At 34.6% G+C, this 17,710-nt stretch overlaps 1 protein-coding gene across 1 annotated transcript in view; it reads right to left on the bottom strand.

Annotated features, from left to right (window-relative positions):
• Positions 1-11,764: 11,764 nt before the first annotated feature.
• LOC149790362 (atrial natriuretic peptide receptor 2-like) overlaps positions 11,765-17,710 on the bottom strand; it is an 81,441-nt gene continuing 75,495 nt past the window's right edge. Inside the window, exon 24 of the mRNA XM_089972407.1 lies at positions 11,765-17,071. Coding sequence (XP_089828533.1) covers positions 16,710-17,071 — 362 coding nt within the window. The 3' untranslated portion in view covers positions 11,765-16,709. The remainder of the gene's footprint in view (positions 17,072-17,710) is intronic.

Raw genomic sequence — 17,710 nt, 5'->3', positions numbered from 1 at the left:
TGTAACTCATGTTTGGATTGGTGAATAAACTCAATCCATTTCGATCCGCCCTTCCTCTATAAATAACCGTAGTTCACTGCATTCCCATCACCTGTTCTCACAAAGATGTGGCCAAACGTAGAAACATCTACTCGTATCGTAAATGCTATTCCGTACGGACTTACCCATGTATGTGAAATCATGTTGGACAATAATCCGGATCACCGATACGAGTGTCTGCAAAAGAAGAATTTATGTCGAGAGACAAGGCTGTTTGAAGAGAGTCCTTATCTGCTGACCAGCAGTCAGAAGAAGTTTGAGGAAAGAAGAAGACCTATGCGGTGTCCTCTATGTTAAAGAAATAATGTTAACATAAACCCAAAGTCCCTTTTCAGGGCCACTCATATGCCTCGAAAAGATCTGCTTTCTTGCCTCAATTTTTTTTATTGTGTTTTATAAGTGTTTGTGACTGTATGTTGTATGTTGTACGTGTTATATAAATCTAAGTCTCACTCTTTATTCCCGATTGAGGTCAGTCCGATACACTCCTGCACACCCGCTCTTTGCTCCCTATTGACGTCACCTCACATGGTTGCAACAGTCACCAATCTCCGATACCGTGACGTCAGACGCTGTAAGACCCAACTTTACGTTGTCGCTAGACAGCCCCATACCTTTGTCACCAGACAGTCCCATTCTTTTTTGTCGCTCTATAGTCCATCCATGTTAAATTTCCCCATGTTAAATTCCCCTTGTCGCCAGGGTACAACCCTACTATTTTAACATTAAAGTCCCATTGTCGCGAAAGTATCCCCATTCACTACTGATATGATTGATTATAGTTAGCGTTTCTCTGTATAAAAACGTGAGTATCACTGGAACGTGGTTTTAACATCAAACCATATTCTAAATTTGGTTTAAATGCACATTAAAACATTTATGAGCAAAAACAAATTATAATGGAACAGAAATTACAAGTAATTTTCGGGTCATTAATCCATTCCGTTGGGAAAAGATCTATAACTGAGAAGATAAAGGTCGTTTTAATGTAATACCTTCAAACTGACACCAGATTCAATTCATGTAGTCCATCAAAAGTTACTGTGTGGCAACGAAATTCGTGACGGGAAGGACAAACGTGTAACACTACATGTCCCTTTAATCGATATGGCTGAGACACAAGAAACAATAATACACATGGGAGAAGAAAAGGACAATCCAGTCTATGGGGACTAAGACGTGATCGAAGCTCTCATTGAAACTGGTTTGTACGTGACATTGTACGATACACTTCTGAGGGTCAAATTCGAGAATAATAGAATTTATGCTGTGGTTAGCGCGAAGACAAGGAAATCTCAGCGGCAACAGGATTTGTCTTGTGCGAGGCGCGATACAGTTGTCACATTGGTGAGATAACTGATGGGTGGAAAAGGTGAATTATACATGTGTCGCAAATGTATAAGAATGCGATTATACAGTATGCAGTGCCATTTGGGTTTAAAGACAGAAAAATAAAAATATCTAATGAAGTCTGAAAACTAATTAATTATTTAAAGCTAAATGATATTTTTTCTTGGCGACATTGTTGGCTGTTTAAACTTGTATATACAACCATTGGTTTGGAGTGGAGAAATTCAGAGGCCCCATGAAACCTGATATGAAATGCACTGAAATTTATATATTGTTACATCAACAATTTCTTTGTCCAAAACCATCTTAATAGTGCAATGTTATATCATAGTCCGCTTATGTTGACATCGAGCATGAGTACTGTATGTTGTGAGATATCCGCTTTTTTGTTGTTGACATTTCTGGTAGCGGAGATCAACCGGACGAGGCATTATCTCGTAATCTATCTTTCGTCAGATTTTCGGCCTCTCGCTCGTAATTAACATATTACATAGACTGACATTTGTGTGCGGATGGTATGTAAAATTCCTCTTCTTTCCACTCAGAATTAAATCCTTCAGAACACCAATATGTTTAGTCCGATAAATCAACCTCACAAATCTTCGTTGATACTGATGGACGATGTTGTGGGTCTGATGTCACCTGTTCATTAAAACGTGCAATTTTTCTGCATGCAAATCATTTTGGAACAAGCCAGCATGCTCTTTAGACACATACCGGTAATTTGTAACAGCCATATCAAACGCAAAATTCAAAATGGCCACGGGACAGATGGTTGTGCTATTCCATGTGGATTTACAAGCCACCAAACATACGATTTGCTCAGGAAATATAATCTACATGTCAACAAAAGAACCATTTAGCCAACGGTAGCAGCACAGCCACGAGAAATACCAGTAAGTGTATAAAATATACATCGATGTGTGCAGCTAACTTTGGATGCAGATAATTGCAGCATTTAATGAATAGGTGATATCAGCCCCTCACCGAAAAGTAAATATCATCACGGATGAAGGGCTGATTTACCGGCCTACCACATGTTCTGTACTAATCCTTGTCATCAGACCAGAACACCTGCGTCTCTATCGTCCGTTGACCCTTTGTTAAATTGTTAAGTGGAAGGCAGCATCACTCCGCAACCACAAATGTAAAAAGAAAGAGTCACCAACAAAAAAAAATCTCACTTGTTGGTTTATTCAATAGGCAGGGAGGAACTGTAACTACGATCGACCAAACGACGGCCAATTCCAAAATGTACCCAGATAAAATAGTTTGCTGAGATTTCAAAGAAAACAGCACCGACTGTTACGAAAACGTACTAAGCAAATGGAAAAAAAACCAGTCTCAATCATGCAATACAAGTGTTTGATGCTGCCGCCACAATAAGAAACTGGCATGTTCTTGGTTCTCTGAAGCTGGCCTGTAGCGATGACTTCAATAACACATGCACGTTTCATCAAGGACAGCCGACTACAATCGTCAATAAAAACAAAGAACTTTTCTTCACAGAAGTCAATACCAAACTTTGATAAAAGCAATGGAATCTGGTGGATTTTTTTCATTTTCCAACGGGACTGGAACACGTTTACTGTGCCGTGAAAGTTTCCTTTTTGCAGGGAAAACGTTTGCGCTTACGAATGATACCAACGGCGGCTTAAACTCAAACTAACTTTTACCGACTTGGTACGTACTGAAAAGTAAATGTGCTTCATCATTCCTTACGTGATTGTTCTGTGTTTATCCACTGAATTCAGACCTATATGACCTGTGATAAAATTATTTAATATTTTAAATCTGTGTGAATTTTTTCGATGGAATTACTTGTATTGTGGATTTAATGTGATGAGATTCGTGGTTGAGTACACGGTGTTGATATTCTATTCATGCTATACATAAGATATGTATATACAAACAGTATTCACGTATATGTACCAATCCATGGTTCTCTAAATAAAGTAAACTGTTATAGATGCCTTATCTGTTTTCACTACAGGTGTATTTCTCATATAATATGCATCGATTTAAGATAGTAATTGTGCCAAAGAAGCACGTACTTTACCGCCCGCATTTATTACCTACCCCCTGCCTCCCCGCAACTACCGTGTTATTGCGGGGTTACACACACACATACACTATATATATATATATATATATATATATATATATATATATATATATATATATATATATATATATATATATATATATATTCCGTTATATAGTTTCTGCAAGAAATTCGAATTTATGTTGGACACATTCTTACACTGTGTGAAGATAACTCATTTGAATTTTGTAATTGTCAATAATTTTAAATTTATTTCATTCACTTACCCATGCCTTGTAAAATACAGTACTAGTATTATTGATTTAACTTTATGTTATTCACTTACCCATACCTTGTAAGATAGTGTTAATATTATTGATATGTATACGTGGTATTTAGAGCGCATATCGGTGGAGTTCTTTTGGAATCATTTATACCTGTCCATTAAGATGTCGGTTCAGTAGTCATCAGTTTGTTTCCCCATGATAACCTTAATGGGGACTGTTTGTTTTTTGAATCAGATTTAATTTGAAGCGTTATATTGATGAGACCTCTAGAGTTCGATTTACAGCCTTCTCCGTAATCATTTACAGGGCTGATGATCCATGGTTGTATATTCTAATAAATTTCCTTTCCACAGATTAATATTTCCAAAGATTGTTGGATTGCAATCGAATAAGCGTGCAGCTATATATTGACAATACCATGAAGGAGTTTGATTTCCACAACTTGACTAAGGTATGTTGATGTAATCGAGTATAATATGTAGCTTTCGATTGGTGTCAACAAATATAATATGTAGCTTTCTATTGGTGTCAACAAATACAATATGCAGCTTTCTATTGGTGTCAACAAATATAATATGTAGCTTTCTATTGGTGTCAACAAATATAATATGTAGCTTTCTATTGGTGTCAACAAATATAATATGCAGCTTTCTATTGGTGTCAACAAATATAATATGCAGCTTTCTATTGGTGTCAACAAATATAATATGCAGCTTTCTATTGGTGTCAACAAATATAATATGCAGCTTTCTATTGGTGTCAACAAATATAATATGTAGCTTTCTATTGGTGTCAACAAATATAATATGTAGCTTTCTATTGGTGTCAATAAATATAATATGCAGCTATATAATAATAAAACATGGAATAAGTTCCATTTCCAGCATTCCACATCATATATAGAATTTATGCCTCTGAATGTCTTCCTTTTTTTTTTTGGTTTCCATGGCATAGAGCTTTATAATGAGGTTACCTTTGATAGGTTTTATTCCAGCATACCACAATATTATTTATACATTCATACCCGATGACCGCACATTTTAAATTTGGTTTCAGTATCAACCCTATTTGGCCTGAAGCTTTGTGCGGATGAGACCCTCTAGCTTGATTGACGGCGTTATATTTTACGATTTAGAAAGTTTATGACCTTTGATTGACGGCGTTATATTTTACGATTTAGAAAGTTTATGACCTTTGATTGACGGCGTTATATTTTACGATTTAGAAAGTGTATGACCTTTGATTGACGGCGTTATATTTTACGATTTAGGTTTATGACCTTTGATTGGCAGCGTTATATTTTACGATTTAGGTTTATGACCTTTGATTGGCAGCGTTATATTTTACGATTTAGGTTTATGAACTTTGATTGGCAGCGTTATACTTTACGATTTAGGTTTATGACCTTTGATTGGCAGCGTTATATTTTACGATTTAGAAAGTTTATGACCTTTGATTGACAGCGTTATATTTTACGATTTAGAAAGTTTATGACCTTTGATTGGCAGCGTTATATTTTACGATTTAGGTTTATGACCTTTGATTGGCAGCGTTATATTTTACGATTTAGTTTTATGACCTTTGATTGGCAGCGTTATATTTTACGATTTAGAAAGTTCATGGCCTTAAGTACCTTTGATTGTCCTTCATCTTTTGGGTTTTGCATAACGAAGCCAAATTCAGTATTCCCAGACGAGACCTTGGACGCGTTAGATTTCTAGCATTGCACGTCATCATTTATATAGTTTTCTCCCCTGATTGCACGCTCTTCTAAGTCGGGTTTTCGAGTTTTTCCAGTACGAGTTCCTCGGCTTAAGGCATTGCCAAGCAAATTGTACAAATGATGAGTAGCGCTTGTTCCGTATGGTTTGCCCACATTAAAATATAGTATCGTATTTAGCTTCATCTGTGGACTGCAATGACTTTAGTTAGAAGTCCTAGTAAGGCGTACATATCACTAATTTAGAATCATCTCGTCTGTTATAAATCTGTATATTGGATTCTAAAGTTATATTGTTTCAAGTAAATTGTGTTTGGATGTCATTTGCGTGCGACTGTATTGCACAATATATATGGGTTGCCTCTCTGCCAGTCTCAATGTTGAATTCAGGGAATTAATAACGTTGATACGATCCGGGCGGTGTGTGTGTGTGTGGGGGGGAATAGTAATACAATTTGATCCTGAAGACAGGATGATTGATGACGACTGTCATTTGCAGCTGAAATACGTATGCAAATTAAGTAAAATGTATTATGATATATTACTATAAAATATTTATGGTTTGTGAATTTAAAAAAAAACGTCACGCCTTAAGAAGATGAATTGTGAACGCACACTACCCTGGTAGTAAATATTAGTACCCCATAGTAGACCTAACCAAATGTTGGTGGAACCAACAACATCCTACCTGTTAAATCAATAAATGTGAACCCACACCAATCTCATAACTACCGACGAAAACGAACTTACCTGTTAACACTAGTTATGCTCTCAAAGTCCCAGCTTTACGTAAGAATTTACAGTCATTGTCTTTATTATCTGATTAATATACAGTTTTCATTTTATCAGGTTTTAATTCATTTATGTCACTCTTGCCCAATAAAACAAATCGATTATTCATTTACAATATACCGTATCGTACTTTTTCTCGTTTAATACAGCGATGGATTAGTTAATAATTCTGGAATGGTTTCAACTGTAGAAAAGTGCATCATTTCCTTGTGAAAAACAAACTGTTTATTTGATACTTATATTCTATTTTCCTACATACCATTGTCTGAAACGTTTTCAATCATAAATTTGTTACCATTTTTTTACATTTGGTTGCATAATATGCAAATAGACGGTGGTTTATCTAGTCCGATAAAAAATATCCCTACCCCCGGAATATGTTGGTAATGATGGACGATTTGTGGATATGATGTCACCTGTTCATTAATAGAACAATTTTGCTGTATACAAAATCTGACCAGAATACATCAGATTACAATTTAGACCCCTACACGTATTTGGTAACAACCTGATGTAACCAAAATATTCACAACTCGACATAGGATTTTATCGACAAATAGTCTAAATTATCGCCAAAAGGACCCTACAACTGATGTGTTGCGAACATTACTGTGGGCAAATATATGTTTGATTTGATGAATAGGTGAATTCAGACCCCCAAATCGTACATCAGTATCGAGACTAATTTTGGGAGCTGATTTATCGGACTACTGATTATCTATCTCATCTCACAAACGGCAAATATAGACCGTGACCTATGTTCTTTTTCGAAACAGTATCTTTTCAGTCCACGATCTGACTCTTCTAGCTTTACAATCAAGACTTTTATTCCAAATGTATTATATACACATGCTTTCCAGTCCAGACTTATATTCCAAATGTATTATGAACACACGCTTTGCAACCCAGACTTGTATTCCAAAAGTATTATACACACATGCTTTCCAGTCCAGACGTGTATTCCAATTGTATTATACACAAATACATTCAAGTCCAGACTTGTATTCCAATTTTTTCAATAAATCTCACTTTAATGGCTCACAAGTTATCGAATACTTTTCCTCCTGACATCAGAAATCACCTTCTTACTGTAAATTCAATTCGTTGTATAATGACCACCTAATGGCAGACGACTAACGATATCCAGACTTACATTCCAATTGTGTTATATACACTACACTTGCTTTCCAGTCCAGAATTGTATTCCAGTTTTACTATATACACAAGCTTTCAAGTCCAGACTTATAATCCAATTGTATTATATATACATGCTTTACAATCCAGACTTGTATTCCAAATGTATTACATACACATGCTTTCCAGTCCAGACGTGTATTCCAGTTGTATTATATACAAAAGCTTTCCAGTCCAAACGTATGTTCCAATTGTAATATATACACATTCTTTCAAGTCCAGACGTGTATTCCAATTGTATTATATATACATACTTCCCAATCCGGACTTTTATTCCCAATGTATAATTAACACATGCTTTGTAGTCCAGACTTGTATTCCAATAGTATTATATACACATGCTTTCCAGTCCAGACGTGTATTACAGTTGTATTATATACAAAAGCTTTCCAGTCCAAACGTATGTTCCAGTTGTATTATATACACATTCTTTCCTGTCCATGCTTATATTCCAGATGTATTATAAACACATGCTTTGCAGCCCAGACTTGTATTTCAATAGTATTATATACACATGCTTTCCTGTCCAGGCAAGTATTTCAACGGTATTATATACACATGCTTTCCTGTCCAGGCAAGTATTTCAACGGTATTATATACACATGCTTTCCAGTGCAGTTTTGTACTCCAATTGTATTATAAACATCTGCTTTCCTGTCCAGACTTGTACTCCAGCTGTATTATATACACATTTTATACACATGCTTTCCAGTCCAGACGTGTATTCCATTTGTATTATATATGCTTTCCAGTCCAGATGTGTATTGCAAATGTATCAAAATTACGAATGCTTTCCAGTCCAGACTTGTGTTCCAGTTGTATTCTGAACACATGTTCTCCTGTCCAGACTTGTTCACCAATTGTATTTTATACACATGCTTTGCAGTCCAGTATTGTACTTCAATTGTATTATAAACAGCTGATTTCCAGTCCAGACTTCTACTCCAATTGTATTATATACACATGGTTTCTAGCCCAGACGTGTATTCGAACTGTATTATATACACATGCTTTGCAGTCCAGACTTGTTTTCAATTGTATTATTTACATATGCTTTCCAGTCCAGACGTGTATTCCAATGTTATGATATACACATGTTTTATGGTCCAGACTTATATTCCAGTTGTATTATATACACATGCTTTGCGGCCCAGACTTGTTTTCAATTGTATTATATACAAATGCTTTCCAGTCCAGACGTGTATTCCAACTGTATTTTATACACATGCTTTCCAGTCCAGACGTGTATTCCAGTTGTATTATATACAAATGTTTTCCAGTCCAAATGTGTATTCCAGTTGTATTATATACACATTCTTTCGAGTCCAGATTTGTGTTCCAATTGTATTCTGAACACATGCTCTCCTGTCCAGACTTGATCACCAATAGTATCACAAACACATGGTTTCCAGTCCAGACGTATATTCGAATTGTATTATATAGACATAATTTTCAGTCCAGACTTTTATTCCAATTGTATTATATACACATGCTTTCCAGTCCAAATTTGTACTCCAGTTGTATTATATACACATGCTTTCCAGTCCAGACGTGTATTCCAATTATATGTACACATAGTTTCCAGTCCATACTTATTTTCCAAATGTATTATATACACATGCTCTCCAGTCCAGACTTGTATTCTAACTGTATCATCTACACGTGCTTTCCAGTCCATATTTATACTCCAAATATATTATAAACACATGCATTGCAGCCCAGACTTGTACTCCAATTGTATTATATACACATGCTTTCCAGGGCAGACTTGTACTCCAATTGCATTTTATACACATGCTTTCCAGCCCAGACTTGTACTCCAAATATCTTATAAAAACATGCTTTGCAGCCCAGACTTGTACTCCAATTGTATTATAAACACATGCTTTGCAGCTCAGACTTGTACTCCAATTGTATTATAAGCACATGATTTGCAGTCCCGACGTGTATTCCAATTGTATTATAAACACATGCTTTGCAGCCCAGACTTGTACTCCAGTTGTATTATAAACACATGCTTTCCAGTCCAGACTTGTACTCCAAATATTTTATAAAGACATGCTTTGCAGCCCAGACTTTTACTCAAATTGTATTATAAACACATGCTTTGCATCACAGACTTGTATTCCAGTAGAATTATATAGACATGCTTTCAAGTCGAAACGTGTATTCCAATTATATTATAAACACATGCTTAGCAGCCCAGACTTGTACTCCAACTGTATTATAAACACATGATTTGCAGTCCAGACGTGTACTCCATTTGTATTATAAACACATGATTTGCAGTCCAGACGTGTACTCCATTTGTATTATAAACACATGATTTGCAGTCCAGACGTGTATTCCCTTTGTATTATATACACATGCTTTGCAGTCCATACTTGTACTCCATTTGTAATATAAACACATACTTTCCAGTTCTTTGAATGCTTTGAATTAAATACATCATCCTCTACTATTTTACTTGTCAGTTTGTCGGCGTTGTAAGTAGGATTGCTAGTTTTAACTGATTTAGATACGTTTATAGTTTGCATATTTTTATATGACGACCATATGGGACATTAGCTATGTTAAATATGCTATATTGTTATATAAAAATTATTATTATTATTATTATTATAAAACTGCAAATCAGTATAATATGGACAAAAAAGGTTAAGAGAAGAAAATTTATATACTTATAAATGCTATATAAATTGACTGAATCAATAAAATTCAAAGTGTCATGCATTATGCTTTAACGAGCGAAATAATTACTAGTGTGATAGTAAATAAATGCCAAAGGAAATATCTACTTTACTCGGTTCATCATTCACTTTGGATACATAACTCTACACATTATGCAAAACCTGACAAAATTGATAATTGATGCTTTCGATATAAGTACAGAGACGCTCAAATATGTTCAGGAACGCTAAATCCAAAATGTAAACAAAGTGTTAAATAAAAGCCATTTATTTAAATACAATACATTATGCAAGAGAACAACGAGCTTGTTTGTTAGAAAACAGTTTCATAAATCTTCAGGCTTAACAATCGATATTATTTAAAAGTGTAAACAAAAACAAAGAAGATCTCAATATTGAAATTTGTGCGTTTTATAGATTTTATATTTAAAACAAAACAAATGTGCTTGAAAGTTATTACTACTACTATTATTATTATTATTAGTAGTAGTAGTAGTAGTAGTAGTAGTAGGAGTATTTTTAATATTATTATGTTGGTGTCATGTATTTGTAATGATGAACACGTCCTTTACGTTTCGTATATATTTTCTATAAAATGCGAAATGATAAAGCGAAGATGACTGGAATATTCTATATTTAGTAAAATTTTAGGTTTATGTTTTCAGTTCCCCTCTGAATGAACATCTCCATTTTTATTTTATTAGACATATACGCTGCATAATTACTTCATCAGCAGTGTATTACGTAAAAGATGGTACTGTTAACGACTTTTCTAACACAATCCCTGCATTAGTTTAGTCTTGAGGTCAGCTTTGTTTTCACTTGTCCCCAGCGTCAATTTTTTGCTGATTTTTTTAAAAAGAAAATGTGGAATAAAAACCAATCGTAAGATTTGCTACGTTCAGTATAGACGAAAGATTTATAAGTTAAAAGCGGCAAGTTCATACTTTTTAAAAAATCAATCTCAGTATGTCAGCGTTACCGCTCCTGCAGATTTGTCCGTACATTATGGATCTTGTACCGACTTTGCCCATTTTGCAATTTGGCCGATTTTTCTAGTCAATTTGAAATTTCATGGAGTTTTTTAAGCTCTTTTGGTTGATACAAATGGAAATATCAGTCTTGTTAGTTAGATATGAATTATTGGCATTTTATGTTGTTAAGTTGCACACAAATTATGCAAAACGTTATAAAATTTGATATAATACGAACCTGTTTTGCGCTACTGTTTTGCTTTGGGGTAGTTTTTGGGGAGTTTATTTGCTTGTTTTTCCTTTGTTGGATTTTCCTATCAGTCTTTAGATTGTGGATTGTTGTGAATATTTCAGTGAAAGTTGCAGATAGTTTTATTTAAATAGCTGGAGTACCCTGACTAAAAACGTTTTGATGGAGATTTTCTTTATGCAAGATTCGTCCAGAGGGCAAATAGCAAATTCCTGCATATGTACAAACTTTAGCATTTTCTTTGATTTGCCTGAAAATAAATGTAATCAGGGGATAGATAGTAAATTTACAATAACAAAATGAATAAGCATTATTTCTTTTCCGAGATGGAATCTTTTTTCATGACGAATTTGTTTAATCTTTTCTACTGGAATAAAAGAAGCATGTGAACAACACCAAAGTGAAAAACAAAATAAAATCAATATGTTGTTTTACTACTTTATTCATGATAAAATCATTATTTTAACAAACGACACATATAAATCAATGTACAATACAACAACAGAATCATATAATGACACAATGGTTCTACAAAAGAGGACTATAAAAACGACAACTGTTGCCTACAAACTTTGAAGACGAGGTGACCCTTGCATCTAATTTGAATTTATACTCGTCATAGGATCTCTTAGAATTTCAAACTTAACTCACTTGAAGGACCTACAAATCAACAAGTGAAATTTGTCTCGATAAAGTCTCACGGTCACAGGCGACAAGTGTTGTGAAAAATAAATTTAATTGATGTCACTTGGACATTCTGGGCTTTAATGGAAGTACTGCATAATTTAAGTTCCATTCTGTCCAACAGTATAGTATAAAACCTCCCTATAATAACAGTACGGTATGAAACCTTAGAACAATAGTGTATAAAACCTCCTTATAACAATAGGATATAAATCCTCCTCATAACAGTATGGCATACAACCTCCTTATAATAGCAGGGTATAAAACCTCCTCATAACAGTATGGCATACAACCTCCTTATAATAACAGGGTATAAAACCTACTAATTAAAATAAATATAAAAGCTTAAAATAATCGGGTATAAAAGCTCTTTAAAATTACATGGTATAAAACCTCTTACAACTATTTTATTAAACTTGAATTGTTATTTTTGTTGCACTTTTATGCATCAATGCTCTTGTCATTTTCGTCCATCTTCCTCCGTTGTAGAAATAAATAAAATCGATGTTATAACATAAGTTCAGCTTAATGCAATTAAATTTAAATTATTTTGTAGATTTTTTAAATTTTTAAAACTGGAGACTGCAATAAATCAATAATAAGTCAATAAGATAAGTTATGTATCAATAACATATACACATTACAGCAAACTTATTGTACGTTTTATCACATCGGTTTACCTTTCTCTCGTGCATTTCATTTTATATGATTTTTTACGATGTTATGCAAGTATTATAATGAAAAAACATACTAGTTCAACTAAAAGTAATGTGGATACCTGTCTAAACCACATATAAACCATACATTATGATATGCTGAACTTCAACTAGTTCGAAAACAAATTACCGTATTTACTCGCTTATAACTCTGGTCCGAGTGCAAACTACAGAGACCTTGACATGCACCCGCATAATGCAACTTCAGGTCAGGGTCTATGTTACTGATTCTACTAATTAATCATAAAAGGGCACATAAACCTAATTCTAAGGGCGCAATTATGCAAAAGCAAAACTTCACAGCTTGCAGCTGGTTCCTATCTAAATGCTAGTAAATTTGTTACTTTATATAATTAAGCAACGATCGCGTTCTCTTTCATAAAAGACAGTAGTGTAATGCAAAATACCCAATCATTTTGACTTCACTATCTGTATTTTAGTAACTGAAATCCACCTACACATTTTAAATTAAACTTCTCTTGAAAATCGGCGAACTGCGAACTGCTATGAAGTTTTAAGTTCTAAAGTGATCTAACCTTGGAGATAAGCCTCCTACGTTGTTTAGTTGTTATTTAATATACATATATCGGGTATACTAGTATATAAGTTGGGTCCAGCTACAAGCAGCTTAGACCCTGATCTGCCTTCGCATGATCTATGCTGCTGATTCTACGAACTGCATAGACCCAGATCCGCTGGCGCATTATGCGACGGAATATCTGAATATATCCAGTTTGAATCTTACCTATATTCGAGAATATACAGAAAGTTCAAATGTGGTGACATGAATTTATATCTTCATAGAAGACGCATTGAAATCCTCAACTCTATGTGAAAGTCGAATTGTAAAGTAAATATATTCATCCTGAATGCGGAATTTGAATATGCAAGTAGTTTTATATGCAATGGAAACTATTTCCACATCTTATACTAATATTTGTACTCGAAAATGCATATACCAAAAATAAAACTTAAAATGTACTAATGAGTTATATAAACTGTGGCTTACTTAGAAAATATGAGGGTATTTTGCCTGGTATATCTTTTGTTGTCTTAAGCTAGTAGTGGTTCCCAACCATTTTTTGGCCGTGACCCTAAAAATAGTTTTTTTTCTTCTGAACCCCAGGACCCCGTTTCCACATTTTGATAAGTCTTGCTACCCTTCAAAATATCCCCAGGCCGAAGGAGCTTGAATTTGCATTACAGCTTAAACCATTGAAACACACACACACACACACACACACCTAATGTGTTCATCGGCAGTGAACAATCATGAAAGGTAATCCAGATCCGATTTGTGTGAAAAATTCTAACGACTATTTTAAATCGACTACTTTATTATTTCATTGCAAGTTGTATATACATAGTAATACTATGCATCTGCGGCTGAAAATCAAATTCTGCAAAATCGTTGACAATCTACTATCACTGAGTGTCCACATTGAAGCTATTAAAATCGTTGACAATCTACTATCACTGAGTGTCCACACTGAAGCTATTAAAATCGTTGACAATCTACTGTCACTGAGTGTCCACACTGAAGCTATTAAAATCGTTGACAATCTACTATCACTGAGTGTCCACATTGAAGCTATTAAAATCGTTGACAATCTACTGTCACTGAGTGTCCACATTGAAGCTATTAAAATCGTTGACAATCTACTATCACTGAGTGTCCACACTGAAGCTATTAAAATCGTTGACAATCTACTGTCACTGAGTGTCCACACTGAAGCTATTAAAATCGTTGACAATCTACTGTCACTGAGTGTCCACACTGAAGCTATTAAAATCGTTGACAATCTACTGTCACTGAGTGTCCACACTGAAGCTATTAAAATCGTTGACAATCTACTATCACTGAGTGTCCACATTGAAGCTATTAAAATCGTTGACAATCTACTGTCACTGAATGTCCACATTGAAGCTATTAAAATCGTTGACAATCTACTGTCACTGAGTGTCCACATTGAAGCTATTAAAATCGTTGACAATCTACTATCACTGAGTGTCCACACTGAAGCTATTAAAATCGTTGACAATCTACTGTCACTGAGTGTCCACACTGAAGCTATTAAAATCGTTGACAATCTACTGTCACTGAGTGTCCACATTGAAGCTATTAAAATCGTTGACAATCTACTGTCACTGAGTGTCCACACTGAAGCTATTAAAATCGTTGACAATCTACTGTCACTGAGTGTCCACATTGAAGCTATTAAAATCGTTGACAATCTACTGTCACTGAGTGTCCACACTGAAGCTATTAAAATCGTTGACAATCTACTATCACTGAATGTCCACACTGAAGCTATTAAAATCGTTGACAATCTACTATCACTGAATGTCCACACTGAAGCTATTAAAATCGTTGACAATTTAGGCTACTATCACTAAGCGTTCGCAATGAAGCTGTTCAAAAAGTATTGACAATGTGCTATGAGTGAGTGTTCGCAATGAGCTGTTCAAAAAGTATTGACAATGTGCTATGAGTGAGTGTTCGCAATGAGCTGTTCAGAAAGTGTTGCAATTCAGGGGACATTTATGCAGAGTTCTGTGATTATATTTAGAAGTCTTCACTTTAGTATTTTCGTTTACTAACTCAGAGAAAATCAATTAAATTTGCAGTGGGGTATTTTTTTAAAAATTGCCAGCGTAACTTAAAAGAAAATATACAGCTTTTAGGTAGATATATATTAAAGTGGCTTTTCGAGGACCTTTGGTTATAGTATTACCGAATACAACTGTAACCATGTTTCCACTTTCTCCTTGATATTAGAACCATGTTTCCATTTTATTCAAGATATTAGAACCATGTTTCCATTTTATTCATGATATTAGAACCATGTTTCCATTTTATCGATTATTAACTTGGTATCACACATAGGATATGAGTACTTTTGCTCAAACCACATGTAAGATGTTGATTAACGTTTTGTTGTTTGTATTTTTAATCTAAAGAGTTATTTCAAATAAATTTATTTTGTTTGTAAGAAATTTTCTTTTCAATTGAAGACTAAATGCAGAAGCCAGTGTTGCAGTAATTTACAATGTACCTCCCCTTGTCCAACATTTAAAAAAAATTAATGCGTCTCCGACGTGTATTATTAGTTACAGCATGTCCTTGACTTTACATGGTGCCACGATATCTCCATAACTAACGTATATACTCGCTTTTTCGATGAGCCCAACTGCAAGCTTCAAAAATCCATATCTACTGTCGCATAATGCGCCCGCATATCTGGGTCTGTACAGTTTGTTAGGTGTAATCAGTAGAACAAACAAGATATACTATGATATGTGGGCCCATTATGCTATGGCAGATCAGGATCTTTGATGTTTGCAGTTAGACTAAACTTACAAGCAAGTATAGACGGCATAACCGATAACAAGACCACCAGATGTTTCCTGGTAAAAGTGGTTGCATCGTTATAGTAGTAGTCACCATTTACTGACAAGGTACAACAAACAAGAATGAAATAAAGAGAATGAAAAGTTACTTAAGACTTTGATAATTCAGAAAGTATCAGTTATATTTACTCTGGTTTCTGATAACTCAAAAGGTGTCAGCTGGAGTTACTTTGGTCTTTCATGACTCAAAAAAGCATACATTGGAGTTACTCTAGACTGTTATTGACTCGAACAGTATCAGCTGGATTTACTCTAGTGCTTTACAACTCAAACAAAATCAGTTGGATTTGACCAAGAATTTGAAGCATGCTTATTTTTATTGAAGAAACTAGTCTTTGTAATTGTGTATGCCGGTGCAAACAATAGTAGGTATGCTAATAACAAACAAAGGAAATATTAATATAATTTACAGGTTTGTGTATAGTGATCTAAATACATGTTATAATGGGACGATGATTGGATAATAACTGCTTTCTGTTCACGTGACAATAGACATGAGTCACAGAGTTAAATGTGTATTATATCACAAACATTTCATCTTCAGAATCTCACTTGTTATCACAAGCACGTGACTTCCAGAATACTTGTCTGTTTCGCCTTGTATCTTTGATCCCAAAGGTCCGAGACAGAAACGCTTAAAGATGGACTAACAATGGGTGACGAGGAAGATGCACAGGAAACGAATGACACGTCTGATAATATTGATGTTACAGAAGGTCGTTGGTCATTATTACTACAATCTGTAGTTTCTTTCTCATCCCATTTTGGTAATTCCTTTGTGAAGCCATCCTTCCCGCACAAGAAATAAGTCTTCATCTTTCCTTTCCCCTTCACGGTAATTTCACCCCGGGATTTCAAATGATAGCCTGGATACTGAACCAGCTGTTTCTTGGACACTTCGCTCATGTGAATTCGTAAAGCTGAAGTGAGTATTTTGGAGTAAAATAAGTAATTATTATGGCATTTCATTATCGCATTTAAAAACATATTAAGTTTCTCAGATATATACAGCTACTAAATTTGAAAGCAGACTGACTGCGAATTCGAATATATGTAAAGGGAATGTCAATGCGAATATATTTCAAGGGAATGACAGGGCGAATTTATATCAAGACATTGCCAATGATAATATATATCAAGGGAGTGACAATGTGAATACATCAAGGGAATGCTAAGGCGAATTTATATCAAGGGAATGCCAGTGCGAATATTTAAAAATGAAGTACCAAGGCGAATTTATATCAAGGGAGTGTCAAAGTGCAGCTATATCAGCGTGAATAAATATCAAGGGAGTGCCAATGTAAATATTTAACAAGTACGTACGAAATTGTTGTTGTAAATAAAGAGACGAAATTAAACAACATAAAAGTTTACTTTTTAAACAGTTCTAATTTGTATAACTGATATGATATATCAAAAAGGTCTATCAGCTACTTACTGATAACTGAAGAAAATAGGGTAACGATGAGTGACCCTAAACTATATGCATTTCCTGTACGAAGCAATCTATCTGGCTTCTTTTACTGTTGCATAAAATTCGAGAAAGATATATCCACCAG

This window comes from Sinohyriopsis cumingii, chromosome 10 (assembly GCF_028554795.1).
Source record: "Sinohyriopsis cumingii isolate HCF-2022 chromosome 10, ASM2855479v2, whole genome shotgun sequence".
In the NCBI taxonomy this organism is placed as follows: Eukaryota; Metazoa; Mollusca; class Bivalvia; order Unionida; family Unionidae; genus Sinohyriopsis; species Sinohyriopsis cumingii.
This window is presented reverse-complemented; position numbering and strand designations above follow the sequence as displayed.